The 19,491-nt window shown below is 36.3% G+C and overlaps 1 protein-coding gene across 1 annotated transcript in view; it reads right to left on the bottom strand.

The window, feature by feature from the left end:
- ROBO1 (roundabout guidance receptor 1) overlaps window positions 1-19,491 on the bottom strand; it is a 552,781-nt gene that overhangs the window by 275,895 nt on the left and 257,395 nt on the right. The window contains exon 3 of the mRNA XM_068417582.1: window positions 3,842-4,168. Coding sequence (XP_068273683.1) covers window positions 3,842-4,168 — 327 coding nt within the window. The remainder of the gene's footprint in view (window positions 1-3,841; window positions 4,169-19,491) is intronic.

Below are 19,491 nucleotides of genomic sequence, written 5' to 3'. Positions count from 1 at the left end.
ACTGTTATCTGATTATCCCATCACACACCCTTTCTGGGCTACCTTAGTGAAACTTCATTCTACTGCAAATTAAGTTTGAACAGATACAGTGAGTCTGTTTCAGAAATTCTGTGGGAATAACATTTCAAATGAAGACAAAACCAGTCAACTACAAAAAAAAAAAATCCCCCAATTAAATAGGAGTTACATCTCTTATTTACTTGACTTGTAATTCAGCTTTCTGCCAAGTTTCTCTTTATGCAAATTTATATCCTTCCCTTTTATGAAAATCTTACAGATCTAAATTACACAGAAAATGTCACGTAATATTAAATGACAAAGCTACTTTGCACAGGGCTGTGTAGCTTAGAATAGTTTTACTAGTCTCTAAAGTGTCTGAGAGATTTTAATTCTCGAAGTATCAAGTAGCTGGCTATTTGATTAGGGAAAGTTACAGGCCCTGCAAGAGAAACAAACAGAATATTGTCAGCAGAGGTTCAAGTACTCACTTCATAGATTTAAGAAAGATACCACTCTTCACTCGCCATAAGGATCATCTTGTTTTTAAGGCTTTTGTGGGGATAGGGATGGGGCATGGTTTCAAGGAAATAACCACAGAAACTGCAGGAAATACAGATGGAAAAAATATTTTTGTAGATACAAAATAACACTATGGAGAATATATAACAAATCCTCAATTCTATGAGTAGACACATGGGATCTTCAAACATTTTGGAAGGGCCACAAGAGACAGAGATTGAATAAGAGACTTACTTAATTCACTGATAATAAATGGTATTTAGATCAGGTTCAATGGTATTAATTGAGGACTACACTATCATGACCAAGATACATATCAGTGGAGGAAAACGCAGCATCCTTTGGATTAAATGGCATGCAGACCTCAGTCAAGTCACCAAAGAAAGGCTGAAGAACAGAAAGGTACAAAGCAGAGGGAAAACACTCTCTTGTGTTTGATTTATGATTTTAGTCTCTCCCCCATTGCGGTGATCACATCTAAAGCTATTTTTAAAGTTCTTAAAATACACAAGTATTTAAGAAGATAAAACAGCTTTTAATATATTGTACTTCTGAAATTTTTGTAGATTTGAAATCCCTCTACGTTTCCTTCTTTGCAACTGTGGAATTTACGCACAGTGTACTTAAGGACAATGTCCACTTTATCACGTAGTCCACAAAGACAATTTGTTGCCTATCTGAAAGATAAACATTTGAACTGCTCAAAAAAAAAAAATTACCTGCATGAAGGAATACCATACACGAAAATTTATTTTTAATATTAATTTGAAGTCAAATCTCCACATACATTGAACAGTGAAGGAATGTCATCTAATTGAAGTTATTACCATAAGAGGCGATAGACAAAAACCTTCTGATAAATTCCCTGTCATGTTATGAAACAAACTGGTGCGGACAGGAGCTGCTTCTTCCAGCAAGAGCTAGCAGTTACAGTGCAAAACATGCTTCTGCTTCCCGTGTTTCGCAAAAGTTTTTGGTTAAACTTGCAGCAAAGCATATACTCAAATGAATACTCCAAATGATCTGTATTTTGTAAACGGAAACCAAATAAAGGCAATTTTACTCTGTAAACATACAAAAATTAAACTATAACACAAGGATTTCTAAAACAGCAATTGTATATGACTACATGTATACAAATGTAAATGCTGTGGTGCTCAAAACAGGTGTACTGAGAAACTAATCAAAACAGTTGGCTGATTTGCAGCAGTCCACTATGAATGTAGCTACAGTTTATGACGACAATAATGTTACAGCTATAATGCACAGATCTTGAATTTAATGCAAATTTATTCCACCAGCCTCCAGCTCTTTCCTTGTTCCTCACCTCTTCTGTGCTCTTTAAAGTGTTTTGGTGCTTTTGCACTGTCACATCACCACTTTTTGTTTTCCAATCATAACCTTTTTTGTTAAAATTCTTTGTCTATTAATCTGCTGGTATACAATTAAAACTATATACCATTATACCTACAAATCTTATTTCCAAATATAGATTGTGATTTTTTTTTTTCCCCTTACAGCATTGTTGGTGTTTATTTTCTGATGCTAGCCCTCGATGTGAGGGTAATTTTGAGCTGGACTAACAATTTCATGGTATACTATTGTTAGGTGGTGTACATTTGAACCCCTTTAAAAAGACACTCATCTTTTATTTTTTGTCTTGAGTGTTGGTAGAGGCTCTTAAAAAAAAACTGGTGGCAGTACAAATATTTTGTATTCAGACCCTGTCAGACTCTCTACTGTAATCACATGAAGATGACTTGAGGCAGGGGTGATGAATACATTTATAGCAACTACATACCAGCTGAACTGACACATGCCATAGTGTACCAACCACTGAAGTCTACCTCATGTTTCTGGGTTCTGATGAAAAATTGTGGAAGACACAGAAGCACTACATGCATTTCAAACATTACTTCCAGGTACACCACAAACCAAAAGAAGGCGAAATCAGCACAACTGACCATGCTGCTTTGCTGCATGGACAGAACATTAAGACTTATTTTAAAAATCAACGAGCAATGCTATAAAGTAAACAACAGCAATTAGATAAAAAACAGAATTGCTTAAACATTAACACACGCTCAAAATTACACCTATAAGATACTGGATATAACATTTGGGAGTAATCAATCAACAGATAATTTAAACAGGTTACACATTTACTGCATAAGCATACTTCCAGCTAGCCAGACACTAATTACTTTTTTCACTAAAATCGGTAACAAGGAAACTGCATGGTCTTAGATCCTAATCATGTGATGCTTGAGATCCTTCTGGTATAAGAAGGATGAAAGTCCTTGGAATTTTCTTTGAATGTGAGTGAGACTAGACAAAGGGCTCAAGTAAATGCACAAATTTATAGTCTACTTCCTTTGCCTTCCGTGGGAATTATGAAAATCTAGCCCTTCTTCTAAAGTTATACATCAAGAGTGGCATTTAACTTGTCTAAAAGTTAGGAGCATCGTCAGAGCTAGTGAACAACATGAATTGCTTAGTGAGAGATCAGTGTTTTCAAAGAGCGACTCACCCAGTTCTGAGGTAGCTCTTCAACATGACACTGTGTGAATTGCTACAGATTACAGAGGAAGCCTATAAAAGCAACTTAAAATAGATAACTAACCTTTGAATAGCAAGGTTTCCTCTCATACTTCAGTACCCCAAAACTGCTATTTTTTGACCTACACTTGGCCCTCCACATAAATGCTTAAAACGCTTTCATGTACACTCTCTTCCTCTAAAATAAGTAGAGTTTAAAGGGTATACAGGAAGAGATAAGCATTACAAAGTGATGTGAACATACTTGACTGCTCCTTCCGTTGACCGAATACTTAGAAATACAGAGATAATTTGTGGGCCACCTCTTTTAGAGAAAAAAGAAAAAAAAAAATATATGTGTTTCTAAATCTGCCGTTATTTTTTTAGTGTTTATTTGTGCAACAATTCCAAACATACCCTGTTAGATCAAATCCTGGCTATACTGCCTCCTATTACATGTTGCATTTTGCATGGTTATCTGGAGAGGAAAACACATCTATAAATTGAAATTAAGTAAACAAAATTTAACAAAAAGTAATCATAATTGCATGAAAGCATAAAAGTAGTGAGAACGCACAAAAACGTCAAAATTTCTATAGTGATATGATACCTCTTCTGACTGTTTTTCTATTTTCCTGTCTTTCTATCAATAATAATTAACCATATAATTCCTTCATTGCTTTTAAGTAAATGCCTCAGAGGCAGCTCACAGTTATTTTTTTAGCTTCAAATAACATCAAAGCAAGCGGCTGTTACCAAAGAGTGAAAAAAAAGATGTACTTACTTGCCACCTCCAGCGACGCATTATGACTTACAGCTTCCCCAAGGTAATTCCTTGCCACACAGACATAGACCCCTTCATCTGGCCTACTCTTGCGCCCGTGGACTATGCGTAAGAAAAATAAAGATCCGCTGGGCAGCAGCATGCGGTGGGAGCGTGGATCATCCTTGTCCGTTTCCACTCTTTCCCCTCCCTTGTACCACTCGATGGTGGGGGTCGGCCTTCCTTCAGCTTTACAGTTTAAAGTTGCTGGTTCTCCTTTGGAAACAATTAGATCAGAAGGGTGTTCGACAATTCGGGGTGGGAAATCTTCTTGCCGAAGACGGGAGCCTGCAAGACAAAAACACAAAGTTTTCTTAGGAGATCATTGCCAGGTACAGTCACTGTGTTTTGCAATACAACTATTTAAGCATTATCCCGTAGTACAGGATTTAATAAGAACAGCTATTAACATCTTTTTAAAGTGAAAAAAAAACAAAATCCTTAATGTACTTCACTGTGTGCAACATTCTCCCAAGCGAATACATTCAAAAGCATTTTTTCAACAGGCAACCTATATTAGTGAACTAAACTGCCATGTTCCTAAACCACATTCATTTTTATATTGATCTACTCACATATATAAATGTATACATAAATGCATTATGTATATGTAGCATTATGAAAAACTAATCCTACAGATACTCCAGACATCAGACCATCTCTACCAGCAAAACTGGTACTGCTCTAATTCATAACACAAACTCATAGTCAACCTCATTCGACCTTTTGGAAAGTTCATTAAATCACGCAATGTCTGCAGAGTGAGGCTAACATCTCCAGCACCCAAAGCTGCTTTATTTGACTTGTGCTATCTTCTTAAGCAGTACCACAGAGGTACAAATGCATGCAGTGCCTGAGTGCTTCTTACACCTCTTGTGTCAGGGAAAACTAGAGCAACGTTTCACATTATAAAATTTTTACTGTCTCCAATCTAGACCCCTAATACAACATAAGACAACAGTATCGGGGCTAAAAGAAAAGTTACAAGCAAACAAGGTACTCTTCTAGAAAAGCATTCAACTTCAAACTAATTCAAACTGCAAGGTGATAACTGGCATGAAAAAACCTGTAATAGTCTGGATAGATATATACACCATGGAAGAATATGGCAACCAACTGGATGCCCAAGAACTACAAATTAGGAATAAGTAGCTACCAAAACTTTCAAGGTTTTAAATTGTTGATTCAATTTCAAATTACTGTTTTCCTTATTTCTCTCTTTCTTGATATACAACTTTGCCATGGAGAAAATTAGTCTCTTGGGTTGCTAATTCCTGATTATTAAAATTTTAGATGCCAAGGTTTTTCATTAACATTAATAACATGGTTTTTGAACAGCTGTGAAGCACCACAAAGAAATACAAGATCTATTCACTGCAGGTTAATAGACAATTATGGACGGTATGGAAAAAGGGAAGAAGACAAGGAGAGTCGAGTCCCAGAGAGCACTCCATTTTCAGTATATACTATATGTATGTGTACACATAATATATATAAAATATATATATATTATATTTATATAAAATAAAAATATTCTAAAATGTAGAATTTTCATGTAAAGTTTATTTCACATTCCCTTCACCTCAAGATAATCAATGCAAATTAAATGTTACGCTAATTGTCTAGCACTAACCACACATTCCCAAATCTGTGCTAGTATGGCTCGACAACACCAAAATACGTTTTCATTCTGCATGCAGTAAAAGAAGATTTTACCTTAACATTATTGATCATTAAATACAAAATAACTCCACCAGCATTAAACCTACTCTTTAGTCCTTCGAGGAAAGATAATATAAGTAATATTGTATTTAGGACTATATTCCTAAATTATAAGAAATATTTTATCATTTATCTAATTTGCCTATTTCTGTTCAGATATTCAATAATATTGAAAGATTTTGTAGTACCTAAAGCAAACAAGTAATTATATTTTACATTTACTTTTACTTACAACAACTGCCTGAGACGTGAAAACTAAAGCACAGGCAGGTAGAGCAGAAGCCAGGGAACTCCTGGAATCCTTTTGCTGGCTACACACACCACTGTGCAGACCAGCCTTGTACATCACTCTAAAGCGAGATTTTGAGCTGCACCCCCAGAGGTAGGACACAGGCCAAATCCAGTGAGAGGAGAGCTAAAAGTACAAGAAAATAAAATCGTGCCAACCAGCACTGGTCTTTTGCAGTAGCTAAGAAAGTCTCTAATATACTTCTGTTTGCCCTGAGAGCACACCTCAGTCACTGAAGACTCCAGTTGTGTCTACCCATCCCAAACTTTTACACAGCTTTTTTGAAAAGCCCCTCATGCAATAATGCTGCCCTCAGAAGCAGTGGGATCAATTTTAGATCTCTCTTTCCAAAGGAAAAATGCCTAGACAGGGATAAAAACCTTATCTTGTTTACACTTTTACTCACTTCTTATATACCTCACTAGGAAAGGCATAGAAACAAAGGAGTAGGGAGCTAAAAATCAATTATTACAAGTCACTCTGGAGATACAAAAATCCAAGTTCAATGTAAAATGTTTAAAGATAGTTAAGAATTGTTTTAAAAAACAAAGTTTGCACATATGCTACTATGTATCACACTTGTATTTTCACAGATTATGCTAGCCAACCAGCACAGAATGTACTACAAGCCTCCTATTGTTTCTGTCAGCCTGGTCTAGACCACAAATAAATGAAATACCATTTTCAGATATATTGTATGCACACTTTCCATACTGACATTCAAGTCACTGTACGCTAACTTCAAGTACCGTACAGAATGAAAGTTTAAAGACTGACCTCTAAACTTTCTTGAAAACTGAGACTCAAAACTCTTAGGGGTGAAAAAGTCCTCAGGAAACTCCAGGAATGCTCATATACTTTTTAAATTTCTTTGCTGGGTAACATTAGGGGAGTTAAAATGACAGAAATGTCCATTAATTTATTTTTTTTTTTAATCCTAGCATTTTATAAAGTAACATTTCTCTAGAAAATTTCATAAAATTGCGTGAAGCAGAAAGAGACAAAAGTTGCATGAGTAGTTTACTTGGCACATAGTGAGCATTAACCACAGATTTAGTGACAACTGCCTGAGGGGTATAATGACCTTGATAATCAAGTTATAATCTTTCTACATATCTACACTTTTTTTTTTTTTTTTAAATCTTTCTTTCCTTTTAGCCTAGTTATTTAAGCTGCATTTACATTTTATGGAGAAGAAGCAGCTTCAATTATCAACATAAATCTTACAGTGGGCACCAATCCTGTAATTTTCCTGTCAAAAATCCTTCCAAGGGGGATATTTGGTAAAAAAAATAGAAGCAGAACACCTCTTACACGTTGGATCTGCTATTAAATATACTACAGGTCTGCATTTTCCTTCCCTGAAAGATGACAGCGCTGGGTTATAGGAACTAACCAACTTGTGTTCTCTGCTTTTATTATAATTCAAGTCTTTCATAAAAAGAAAACAGGATGCCACCAATTAAAGTACGCCATACTAATTATTTCATGCTGCTACTTAAAAGAACTATTATATGAAATCATGTTTCCAGTTTCTTGGACTGTGCCACAACTATTTTTACAAGAATTCAAACACTGAAATAAACAGATGTGAAGGTTCAAAGAATGCTAGCATTAGATGAATGCTAAAGCCATAGAGGCAAGATTTGCCTTCATTCCCACCTTAAAACTTCCTGTTGGTAGTATATACAAATATAATGTATTGAAAAATAGCTGGGAATGTGTTTAAACGGGAAATCTACTAATAGCAGGGGTACAAACATTGTGCTGGTCCCCTTTAAGGGGAAAACAAAAAGGTTATGTGCTACTGGAACAAAGTGCCTCAAATTTGAACCATGCAGCCTAAGACAGTTAAAAATCAAGACTATATCTACAGTCGATCTCAACTTCAGCTCAGATGGATATGGAAAACCTGATTTCCCAAGTTCTATATATCTAAATAATAATTTATCCGATGTCTTATAAAAATGCTGCATGACAGATTGTGTCTTTAGCCAAGTGCCAAAAAGCTAGTATAGTCGGCCCCATTTCTTTTCCATTTCACAACTTCAGCATTTAACACCGATTTTCAGAGCACAAGATCTCAGCTCTTTTCTTTTATTGAAATGCTTTATATCGTAACATAAGACCTGAGTGACTGGCCCAATTGCTATCAGGTATTAGTAAAATGCTGACAAACAAAGCCACAGGTTTAAAATCAATGTTAGATGATTCCTGCAAACAATTATACTTCATCAGAACATAAGAGCATTCCCTATTTCGCAGTATTTCCGCTACAGACAACCTCTTTCAGGAACTTTTAAGTCGGGGGAATTTTTCTGTGGTTTTGTTTATGTTGACTGGAAAGATGTTTCATAACTCCCTTGCTCTAGTGGTTAGAAATCTTTCTCTAATCCTCAGGTTAAACAGATCCCTGAGCAGTAAATACCTCATTCTTCCTGTGCTGGAGCTGCCCTTTAATTCAGGTCTCTCCATACACTTCTTGGGATCTTATCCCTTTTACATGCAGATTGCAATCTTTTCCTTTTTCACAATCCTCTTGGATTTTGTGCTCTTGCTGCTGTCAAAATCAACAAACTAGTCTCATATGGTTTTCCCCTCATAAGATTCACTCATTTTTTCCTCATATTAAATTCTAGTTTGAGTTCATCCTCTTTGAACATGGAAGACCCAAACCATACCCAGTTAAGAGGCAAGCAGACTTTGAATACTATTTCAGTCACACACTGCAAAGCAATGTCACATCATGTTACAGGGGAAAAATAACTAAAGGAAAAATCAAAGTATTTTTCTGAAAGCGGCTTTTCTGCCAAAGACATGCAGCTAACCTGACTTACTGGGTTTATGTGTTCTCACAGACAATAAGTAATTTTCAAGGAAAAAAATAGGACAAGCAAGATCCACAGAGATCTTCCAAAAACTCTGATTTCCTGAGCTTTGTAGCCTGCAAGAACAGTGCATATTAAAAAGTAACTATTTTGAAATTTCCTTTACAGATGTTGCAGTCTCGCCTCCGTAACCAAAGACATGAAGTAATTAATGAAGGCAGTAATGCTGTGCCTACGCCTTTGGATTTTCCCCAAACAGTAAACTGTACAAGAACGGAGATTTCACTTTTGAATTCTACTTCAGCGTAAGTACAAGAGGCAAAACTGCACTTAACTGATATTTCTGAAACACTGATTTGATAATAGCGTTGGTCATTTTATCACTTCGGACTCGGAAAGTAGTTCTTCGCACAGATAGTTTTATTTACAATTGTTCATCTCTAACGACCGAATACTGAACATACAGCCTAGACAAAAAATAAAGTTATGCTTTTTACCTAAATCCTGCCATTACTTTGCACAGTCATAATCGTGAACATTTCCCTAACTACTTTAAAAGGATGCCACCTTTACGAACAAAAATATCAGGCAATGGAGGTGTTACAGTCCTGCAAGTGAGCCAGTCAGGAGAAAAATGCATAGTTGGAACATAACTGCACTGTTACATCAGTTGATTAACGCCCACCCAGGGCTACAGGTTTATTGAAATGCATTTTAAGAAGTGTTTAATGGTTCCAAATACTGATGTGGGAATAGGTCCAGTTCTTTCCAATACCTTAGACACCACAAAATGTGACAAGCAAGACTCTCCCTTTGGATCAGTAGAACCTGGAATTCCCCTACATGTTCCCAATGAAGAGTAACGTCTTCATTTCTTTTTCTAAGCACACAGTGGAAAACAGGTGAGCAAGACGTAACCAAAAAGAAAAGCATTGAACACCAACTGATCCTTCCACCCATGAAACCACTGCGACGCTCCCTGAAGAAGGAGTTGCTCTTTTTTTCAGTTTACACCATTATGTCAAGGAAAACTTTTGTTTCCCTCCTTCAATTGCTATTGGAGATCCTGTTCCTAATGAGATATTAAATTATTAATAAATGTTCTTTTTCATTATTTCTGTTACTAAAGGATATTTTTGGGTAAAGTAATACAAAGTCTGATTATAAAATATAAAAATAAATGTTGTGGGCTATAGCTTTTCAACTTAAGTCGCAGGCACCCACAAAACATTTTCTCCACTTAGAAAGATAACCTTAAAGTATTTTATGTTGCTAAAACACCATAAATTACAATTAAATTTCTGTCATGGCTACCACACTATCAGGAGCTGTCAGAAACCAATAATTTACTGTACACTTATGGCTGGGAAAAAAACTAGAATAACCGCAGAGAGCCTGGAGTTTTAAGCCATGTCCGTGTGTCTCTCTGAAACAAGAGATTAAATGGGAGCTGTACTAAAAATGCCTCAAATCCAGACTGATCTTGTGCCTGGCTCTTACACTGAGAGAAGGTGTAACCCAAACATTGGAAGCTATAGAAATTTAATTTACACAATACTCATGACTGGTCAACTGAACAGCAGTTAGCTGAAGTATGATAGCAATAAACTAAATAAACAAGGGAGAAAAATTGAACACGTTTATACATTATGTTGGTTTAAACGGTTTGTTTGTCCTTACTCTGCAGTAATTCTGGACATACATGATTAGGTTAGAAAAAGCTATAAATTTTTAGGCAAAAAGACTTCTGGGAAGTTGTACAACATCTTATAGTTATTTAAATACTCTGCCCAGTGGGAATGAAAAAAAACATATTGGCAGGTACTGTACTGCACTGCACAGATACTAAGCCTTTGTTTTAATACCTAAAGACATATTTCCCAGGAGATACTAAGAGAGACTGGCTCTCTCAAATAATCACTTTTAACAAAGCAGCTGAAAGCAGCAAGAGTCATGCTTTAGTTTCTTAATCCAAAATTAAATACAACTCTCTAAAATTGCTCTTGACAAACCATTTATTTTCAAGAGACGTAGCTTTACAGTCAATCTTTGTTACATGAACACACGCTACTGGTTTGTCCAGCAGTTAGCATAAGTAAGTCCTGACCTGGTTATTAATTAAATTAGCTAGAATATAAATTTAAAATAATAATATTTATATTGAGCTATGTAAGAGGCTGACATTTACATAAAACCTCAGGCAGTAGGTAATGTTCCCAATGTAAGAAAGTGTTCAGTTTTATTTTTTCTTTCCCTCAGTTCTGCTTTCTGGCAAGATATTTGTCTCCTCTGACTTCAGCAGGCACTGGAGTAGTCTGATATAGCAGTATCTAGAGCACTGACTTTTGAAACCAAACTTCACTCAATAAAAATTACAATATCCCACACCAAACTGGTAAGCTGGGAATAGTATTTTCCCTTAAAGAAAACAATGAAATTACAGGAGTATTTTCATTAATAATGCAAAATTAACTATGACCCAGTAAGCAATTACACTATATTCAAAAACAAACACAATGGTAATAAAGCCTACTTCATCACTCATTTTGTCTTTGAAATGGCTGGAGTAATGCTGGGAGATATTTCCTACACTGGGATGATACTGAGAAGCAAAGTACACCAAGACTGAGAATGGCTGAGATTCATCTGAAGGCGAGCTTGTCTTTGGAGATTTGGATGTGACAACCTGGCAATGACCAACTGCTTGGAAGTGATCACACTAAGTTGCAGGATGAATGCAGCAATGGGGGTCAGGCAGGTACCGGGGGAACACAGAGAAGATCGTGACCCTATGAGAGCTGCACAGACCCTGGAATGGCAGTCAAGAGTGTAAAAAAGGATGGCTGGGGGAAAAGAGGTGGCAAAGGATTATCAAAAGGCTGTAAATATTACGTAGAACTGAAGTAAAGAGCAACTGGAAGAGCACTAGGGAAACAGATACTTAAATATTAAAGTGATAGGACTTGATGATAATTGGCTAATTCTGTGGATTACAGAGTTCAAAAGATATTGGAAATGATCATGGGTTAAACAGACAAGTTGGGACATGGTAGGAAGATCTGGGCCAGCTCAGAGCAATCACTGCTGCCCTTTTCTTCCCTGACAGATCGTGTTCCTTACAAAGGGAGGCCTGACAGCTCTGACCTGCTGTCAACAGCTTCACTGGCACACCTGAGAAGAAAAACAAACTATAATAAACAGGAAAGTGTGGGAACAGAGGCTAACGTGAGACACCAAAGAATTGCCATTTCCAGGGCTTGCTTTTTTGTTGAGCAGTGCAGGACTAGAAAACAAAGAAGAGACTGTCAGGCCCTCCTCCTCTCCACCTTCGATCCTTGTCCTCAATCATGTTTTATTCAAGACAGGGAGAACATCTTGTTGGTTGTGAACCATTGGTTGGCCATTTGGAACATGGAAACAGAGCTTGGAGAAAAACAATGATAGTGCACCAAAACCAAAGGAGGACTCTCAGCTGCACTGAAGGAACCCAATTAACTGTCAATTTAGTGAAAATGCCTAGCACCCAAAATGATATGGATACATTATATAAAATATTATTATATTAATATGCTGACATAAGTTGTATGACATATTTTGTATTCTACTTTTTTTATATATTCTGTGTGGATAATTCAGATGTCAGACATACTGATGCAGAAAAAACATACTTCACCTTGAGGTTTGTCTGTAATCAGTGTCAAAGATTTCACCTACTTGTGGCGTGATTACACCACACTAGGCTGTTTTACTCCAAAGTTTTATCTGTGGACAAACAAATAAAACACAAAATATCCTTCTGGATGACCACACTCATTCATAAAAACAAAATATATCTAAAGATATCCCTGCTTTTCGGGTTGTTCTTTTTTAAAATCATTTGATCATGAAAACATACGTAACACATTCTCTTCATATGATTTCAGATGGGTTGCCCCCACATGCTTTCAGACTTTTCAAAGCCACCTCCTACTGTGCTTAGGAATACCAACTTCTAATTCATCTCCAATTCCAGATCCAGTGTGAGACTGAATGTGCTATTGATCAACCGCATGTTCAAATGTCTGAGAGATGCTGAGAGAAGGGAAAAAGGATCCGCATTTCCGCAGGACTATCGGGAAGCCAGAGAAATAGCAATTCTCAATAGGAATAAGGGTTTTCTCTTCTCAGCTGCATTAGGCAACACTTCTCAACTCTGCAACAACAGAAGCCCAATATAACAGCACAGTCAATAGCATTCCTAAGCTTACGCCTGTGCCAATTTTGGTACATCTCATACAACTGATATTGCCATTTATTCTTGTTTCCAAAAGAAATTTAAAGAGAAGTACAAGGATTCAAAACACCTATCCAAAAATCCTACTTTTTAAGATGATTATAAATTTGTTTCAGATACAAGGGTGAATGGAATTATCAAAACTACCTTCATGAATCCAAATGTTCGGTACTAATAGGAGGGTTATGTCAGCTCAGGAATAAGTTTGAATTTAATTACCCAGAGTGCTCAAAATTTAGAAAAGATTAACAATGGAATAAAAAGAATCACTATTAAGTAGTTCAATTTCCTTATTTCTATTGTTATTATTTTAATTTGTTAAAAATTTGGATTAAACCAACTTGCTTTCACTCCATTTAAATCAATTTGACTTTTTGTACAACAACAGTTTGGACAATTACAAAAAGGCCAGGCATTTTCAATTAGAAGTCGTTACTGCAGTAACACACTACTGTCATGTTTTAGTTGCATAAGGAAGAATGGAAATTTAAATCCAAGTGAAAAACTATTTTCAGTGAGTTGTTTACAACTACATAAAATGTACAGATCAGTATCAATATTTTACAATTAATAGTTTTCAAAAAAAATTAAACTCAAATAAGCATTTATTTAAAAGCCGTCTATCCCTACCCTCTTTCCAAAATATACTTTTATTCAAACATAAAGCTACATAAATTAGTATGAAAAGCATAAAAGATAACATGCTCTCAGGGGAAAGTAATAAATATCTCCTGAGAGGAGGAGAAAAAAAGAATAACGATTCCACCAGTTTAGAAATTAAACATCTGCTGAACTTGTAAGAACACTGCTAGTGAAATCAGACCGTACTGCTGGATACCAACATCTCAATGACTCAGTGAAAGATGATTCTGCTTGCAGCTATAAGCTCGAACCAATACGGTATTTTCAGAGAACGTGTGAAATACTGTACCTTCCCATATAAATGCAGGTTAATCACATACTCCTCAAAACATATTACAGCTCATTTGTGTACTAAAATGCCATAAGTTACTTAGCATAGCAATCAACATGACATTCATTGAGTGATGACTGAAGATATCTTTCTATTGCTATTTTTCACCAATATGAAGATATGTCAAAATAGTAACCAACCTTTCACCTCAAACTTCTAACTATCAATACTATCAAAATCATCTTTTTCTGAGCAACTGTGCAATGTTTTCCCTTTGACTGTGTTTGAATTTCTTGTCCCTCAACAGGCCAGAAAGTCCACTGGGTTTGTTTTTTGTTTCTTTAATGGTTTCTTTGGTTCCAAATGCAAACTGAGATCTTCCACATGCCCATTTCTTTTACAATTGTTTCTATTTGCTCCCTTGCATAAAGCGTAACTCTACAACACTAACACTGAATCCAACTGCAGATGAATGGCACTACACATCAAAAGCCACGTCCCAGGACTTTCTTAAATGTACAATAGTACGGGCCCAGAAGACTAACACTCAGTGAGTTTTCTTCTCTGAGGGATGAAGAATTAATGCTGCCATTATCCTCTGTAGTCTGAGTTCCCATCCCAGAGCATGACTGCTGAAAAGCTAGTGAAAAAATCATCAAAAATTTTAACCAACATCCCTGCCACTCCTATACCTTCCCAACTGGATTTTAGTTCTGGTTGTAGTGAAAATGGTACAACTTGAATACAACCACAGTGAAGACTTTGGTATCGTTCAGTGGCTACCACAAAGTTTCCTAGAAAGAGGGCCTGGAGAAGTTCCATTTATCAAGCTTGTGTATTTACTCTTACGTAAACCTTAAGTCATCTTGATCACCTACACCTTTGCATCCAGAGTTCTCACACTTTGAGCTCTGAATCATGTTACAAGGAAAACTCTCTGGAAGATGCCAAGAAATAAAACCACGCAGGGAATTGCTCAGCTCCATATATTCCTCCTCTACCGATGCATACTGCAAAATTTCTCAGTTATCCAAATACTAAAAGTAAGACCCATACAGAAGAAAAATATAAGTTCACTGTAAGTAAGAGCCATGTTAAAGTGATTGTGGTAGAAAACATCACCCTTTTACACAGTGGAGAAGCACAAACAAGCAGCTCAGTGAAACTTCTCTGTGATCTCATCCGAGCACAAGGAGATATTTCAGCCAACAAGCTGAATGTTACCTGTAGGAAGAGCGAAGGGAAAGGCAGACTGTGGTACCTGCTATAAAAGGCACTCCCCCAGCGAGCAGTTTGACACTCTGCCAAATGCAACATATGGGTATAAATGGAACTGAGAAAAGTACAAAGGACTTTCATTTTTATTTTACAATCTCTAGAAGATTGCTGAACTAACCTCTCAATTTTCTCAACACAACAGCATGCTTTGTTAAAAGAAGATTCTACAGTATATATACAGCTACCTATATATATTTATAAAATACAGTTCGCAATGTATATCTCATTTTACACTACACAACACCATCTGTGAACAAATTAAAAAACTCAAAGGAAAGTTTCAAAACGAATCTAAGTTTCAAAGCACTCTCTGGAGGCACTAACTTCAGTCTTCAAGCATGAAAATTATATTTAACATCTCTATATAAAATTAACATGAGAAAAAAGAAAAAGCATACGCTATCAAAGTTGTTACTGATAAAAGAAACGGTAAAAAGAAATGTTAACAGACTATTTTCCTGAATATTCATAGTGAATTCTTCACAAAGCCTGTAGCTAATAGCCTTAGTATTCAGCAGCCTGAAATGTATTTAAACATTAAAAACAAAGCTTTTGAGATGTCCTGTAAGATAGGCACACTCAAGGAAGATATTTAAATAGCACTGGTTTTAGGTGAGTTATTAACGTCTTCAAAAAAAAAAAGTAGCGAACCACAATTTTAAGGATAATTGTCTGGAGTCATTTATACTTTTAGAAAACAAAATATTTGAAATGGCCTTTTAAAGGATTAGTAACAAATCCCTAGAGGAATGCAGCCCACCTCAGTCAATTTTCAACCTTAAAAGCAAATTCTGACATATCCAGAACATTAATGAAGACAGTGTTTATACCTTACATAGCATGCTAAATGTGAGATTTTTTACAGATAAACAAAAATGCTGTTGACTCTGCCTACCAAAGCTTATAATGGAATGAAAAAAAGGTTGAAGAAGGGCAGGATGTATTGTTGAGGATGAGATTTAAAGAGTTAAGAACATCACTAACAGTATGAGAAGAAGTTAGAAAAATACAATTATTTGATCATAAGAAAAAACTCAGGACTGTGTTTTTATTTTGGATATTTTTAAATTATTTTAATTAATTTATAATTATTTTTAACAGCTAGTTTAACAACCAGCTTTTGAATTACTGTTATAAAGGGTTCTGGTGAAGGGATTGGAGTGCTGATAGAGAAACAGAGATCAATATTCAGAGGTCAAAAATGGAAAAAGGAATCAAAGGGGAGAAGCAAGAGGAAGACACAGTGCTACATAACCATGAGGCTGAGTCAAAACTAGCGGAGATGAATATAAGCAGTAAGCAATGGAAGAGAAAGATATCTCAGAAGAGTTCTGCAGAGCTGCATGAGAAATATGAAAAAAACAGTAAGTGAAAATTAGAGGAACAGAGCTGTATGATTTGAGAATATTATAAGGTATAATACACCACCACCACAGGCAAGCAAGTATGGTTTACATACGTAAATGCAAATGATGATGAAACCTCAACATTATTAAGGAGAATAGCTGTTTGAAAACAAGGGAAAGGAATCATCATTATAATTATTTCTAGCAGCAATCACTATGTGATGGGGGAGGGGGTTCAAACAGCAAAGGAAAACAGATTATGCCAGGATTAAGCCTTAGAGAAGTCTGTGTGCCCAGGAATATTATCCATCTTTTTTTTTGCAACTTTATCGGTAGATCTAATAAAAGAGATTACTTCTCTGCACAAAGCTTGTTTCACAAGTTAAGATAGCCCTGCACAGAGAGGCAAGTGGAAAAACAGCAGCAACAATCCATAAAAAACAGGCAGCTAGAGTCAAAGAATCCAAAGAATCCTTTGCTCCTTCAGCAAAGCTATTTTTCTCTAGTCTGAGTATGATTATATCATTAGTTCTCCTTCCAACAAATTAAACTACATTTTACAAGGATGTAGAAATGCTAAGGAAAAAAAGCTACTTATATTCATGTAAAGAAACAAATTTAACCTCAAGTACAAGTATCTCATCTTCTACTACTCAGGATTATGGTAAGACTTCCTACTATGCATGGAAGTTACCTGTTCACTAAGTTTGCATGTTCCTCTCTAATTTATTACAAAGTAGACTAGTTCTAATTACCACGTCCACCCCCTGCCTCCCTCCTCCCACGGCTACTCCATGCAGAACTTGCTCAATCCCTCCAGGGAGATAAAAGTAGGCTGGGACCTCTACTGCCAACACCTAACATTAATCTCACTAGAAACTTTGGCTGTTCAAGGAGCTACATCCATCTCTGTTACAGCCCAGGCAGGTTATCAACCATGACTTGAGAGGTGGATACAAGGAACCGGAGGTTTTGTTCATTTTCATCCTTGCAAAGGACTATCCAAGGCTTTAAGCAGGCTTTTTTCCAACAGGGTTTTCAAGGCTAAACTGCCTTTTTATGCCATGAATATAAGTACAGCATAGTTTCTAAACACTAAAAGGCAATCAATATACAGACTTTTCCACTTCATGTAAACAAGACCCCTCAACCTAAATTAAGGCTTCCTGAATAGGCTGAAAGCCTTCACTGGGACTAATTAGAGAGAACCACTAGGCCTTGAGGGTCACAGCTGCTCACCGGCACCCTCTGCAAAGGCTGAGCATTAAATGCATGGTTAGGGGTTTAAATTGATTAACGGGTATCAGTTGTCCCTTCTCTACACATAGAGCCCTAATCTCAATCTTTTTATTCTCTAATATACCATTATATGACTAATTAGTAGGCATTATGGCACATGTATCAGTTTAAAGGAATTTTTAATGACAAGTTTTCTGTCCTTATTTTAAATTCTTACTTTAAATAAACAGGAAATTCTCCCTTAGTGTTTTGATTAAAAGCAAAAGCTAAGTAGTGCTTAAAAAAGGTTATTAAAAATGAATGGGTCTTTTCTTGAGAGATTGTACCACAAATTATCAGTCCTCTATGCATTACTTGGGAATTCTACTCTTAATTTGTTCTATAATTTTGTGATTGCACCGAGTATTTATAAACTGGCATATCTGCATTAGGAACACCACACTGGAATAGCTACAGGACTTTATACACAGAAATGAACTACAAATAGTCAAGCTGCAGAGGACGGATTCGACACTATTTGATTCTTCATAAGGACAGCGGTAAGCAGATAACTTTCAAGACTGTCAGGAAGGAAACACTGGAGAAAGACTAGGAAGTCTTTATTTGCATCAGCTGCTTAAATCTCTCTACAGAGCACATCATCATTATTGAGTAACACTGCCATCAAAAAAGCAAATGAGTTAATTCATCAACTTCAAAAATTATAATCTAATGAAAAATAAATTAAGAAGAAACTGGTGTATAAGACTCAGAAGCAGGGAAGAAAAGGGTCTCTAAAATATTTCAGTCCAAATCCCATGTTTTATCATCAGGAAAAAATGTTATTGGCATTGTGAACAGCCCAAAGCTCTCAAAGATTGTGTGCCACTCAGCCATGTGTTCTCCTTTCAGCTTAAGAATGATGTGGTGAGAAGCCACTCAAGGTCCTCTCTGGATACACTCCTAAGTGAAACCACTATATATAAACACCAAGTGCTTGGCCTTTGCAGTAGAAAAAGTGAAAATCAAGATTTTCTGTTAGGTACATATAACCCCTACAGAGTACAGAGGAAAGACAAAGTGACTCAATATAAAATAATATTTTTTTTAACATTCTAAGCAGAAAATGACACAGAATTAGCCTGCTTGATGTGAAACTGCCTAACCAAGCCAAAGACAAATTTCTTGTTTCTTCATGCCTCGCCACTTTAGTAATGGTAAGTTAGTCACCTCCTTCCACCTAGAATGAGCAGTCCACAGACCTGTGCTCAAAGCAGGTGTCTTTAGGGTGTTTATGTTCTTCCTTTCAAAACATACAGGAATATTTTTTTTTTGAGAAGAATCTGAGGAAGGTGATGAGGGGGCCCATTTGTATCAGCAATTAGAGACATCCCAGCAAACAGAGAAGTCCTGGGACCAAGTCTCTGCTCCACGGACTATTGACCAATTTTACATAAAGCAGTTAAAACACCTACTTTAGAAGAAAGCAATTGTGAGGTGTTTATGAAACCCAGTCTGGTAGGTCTGAGACAGACAGTTACACAACATGTTAGTGGACTGAATGCCCTAAAGACCACAGAAAGAGTAGTAAGCATGAAGAAGGGCGCAGAAAGTTGGGGAGGGAGGAATTTGGCAGCATTTAGGCTTCTGTGTGATTAGGCAATAGGTCATGAAGGTTTCAGAACTGCAGTTCCAGACACGGTTCCACTTCAGGTACCTAAGCTCCTTTTGGATCCTAACTTTA

Source organism: Nyctibius grandis, chromosome 2 (assembly GCF_013368605.1).
Source record: "Nyctibius grandis isolate bNycGra1 chromosome 2, bNycGra1.pri, whole genome shotgun sequence".
Lineage (NCBI taxonomy): Eukaryota > Metazoa > Chordata > Aves > Nyctibiiformes > Nyctibiidae > Nyctibius > Nyctibius grandis.
The sequence above is the reverse complement of the archived record's forward strand: the minus strand, read 5'-3'. Positions and strand labels throughout refer to the sequence as shown.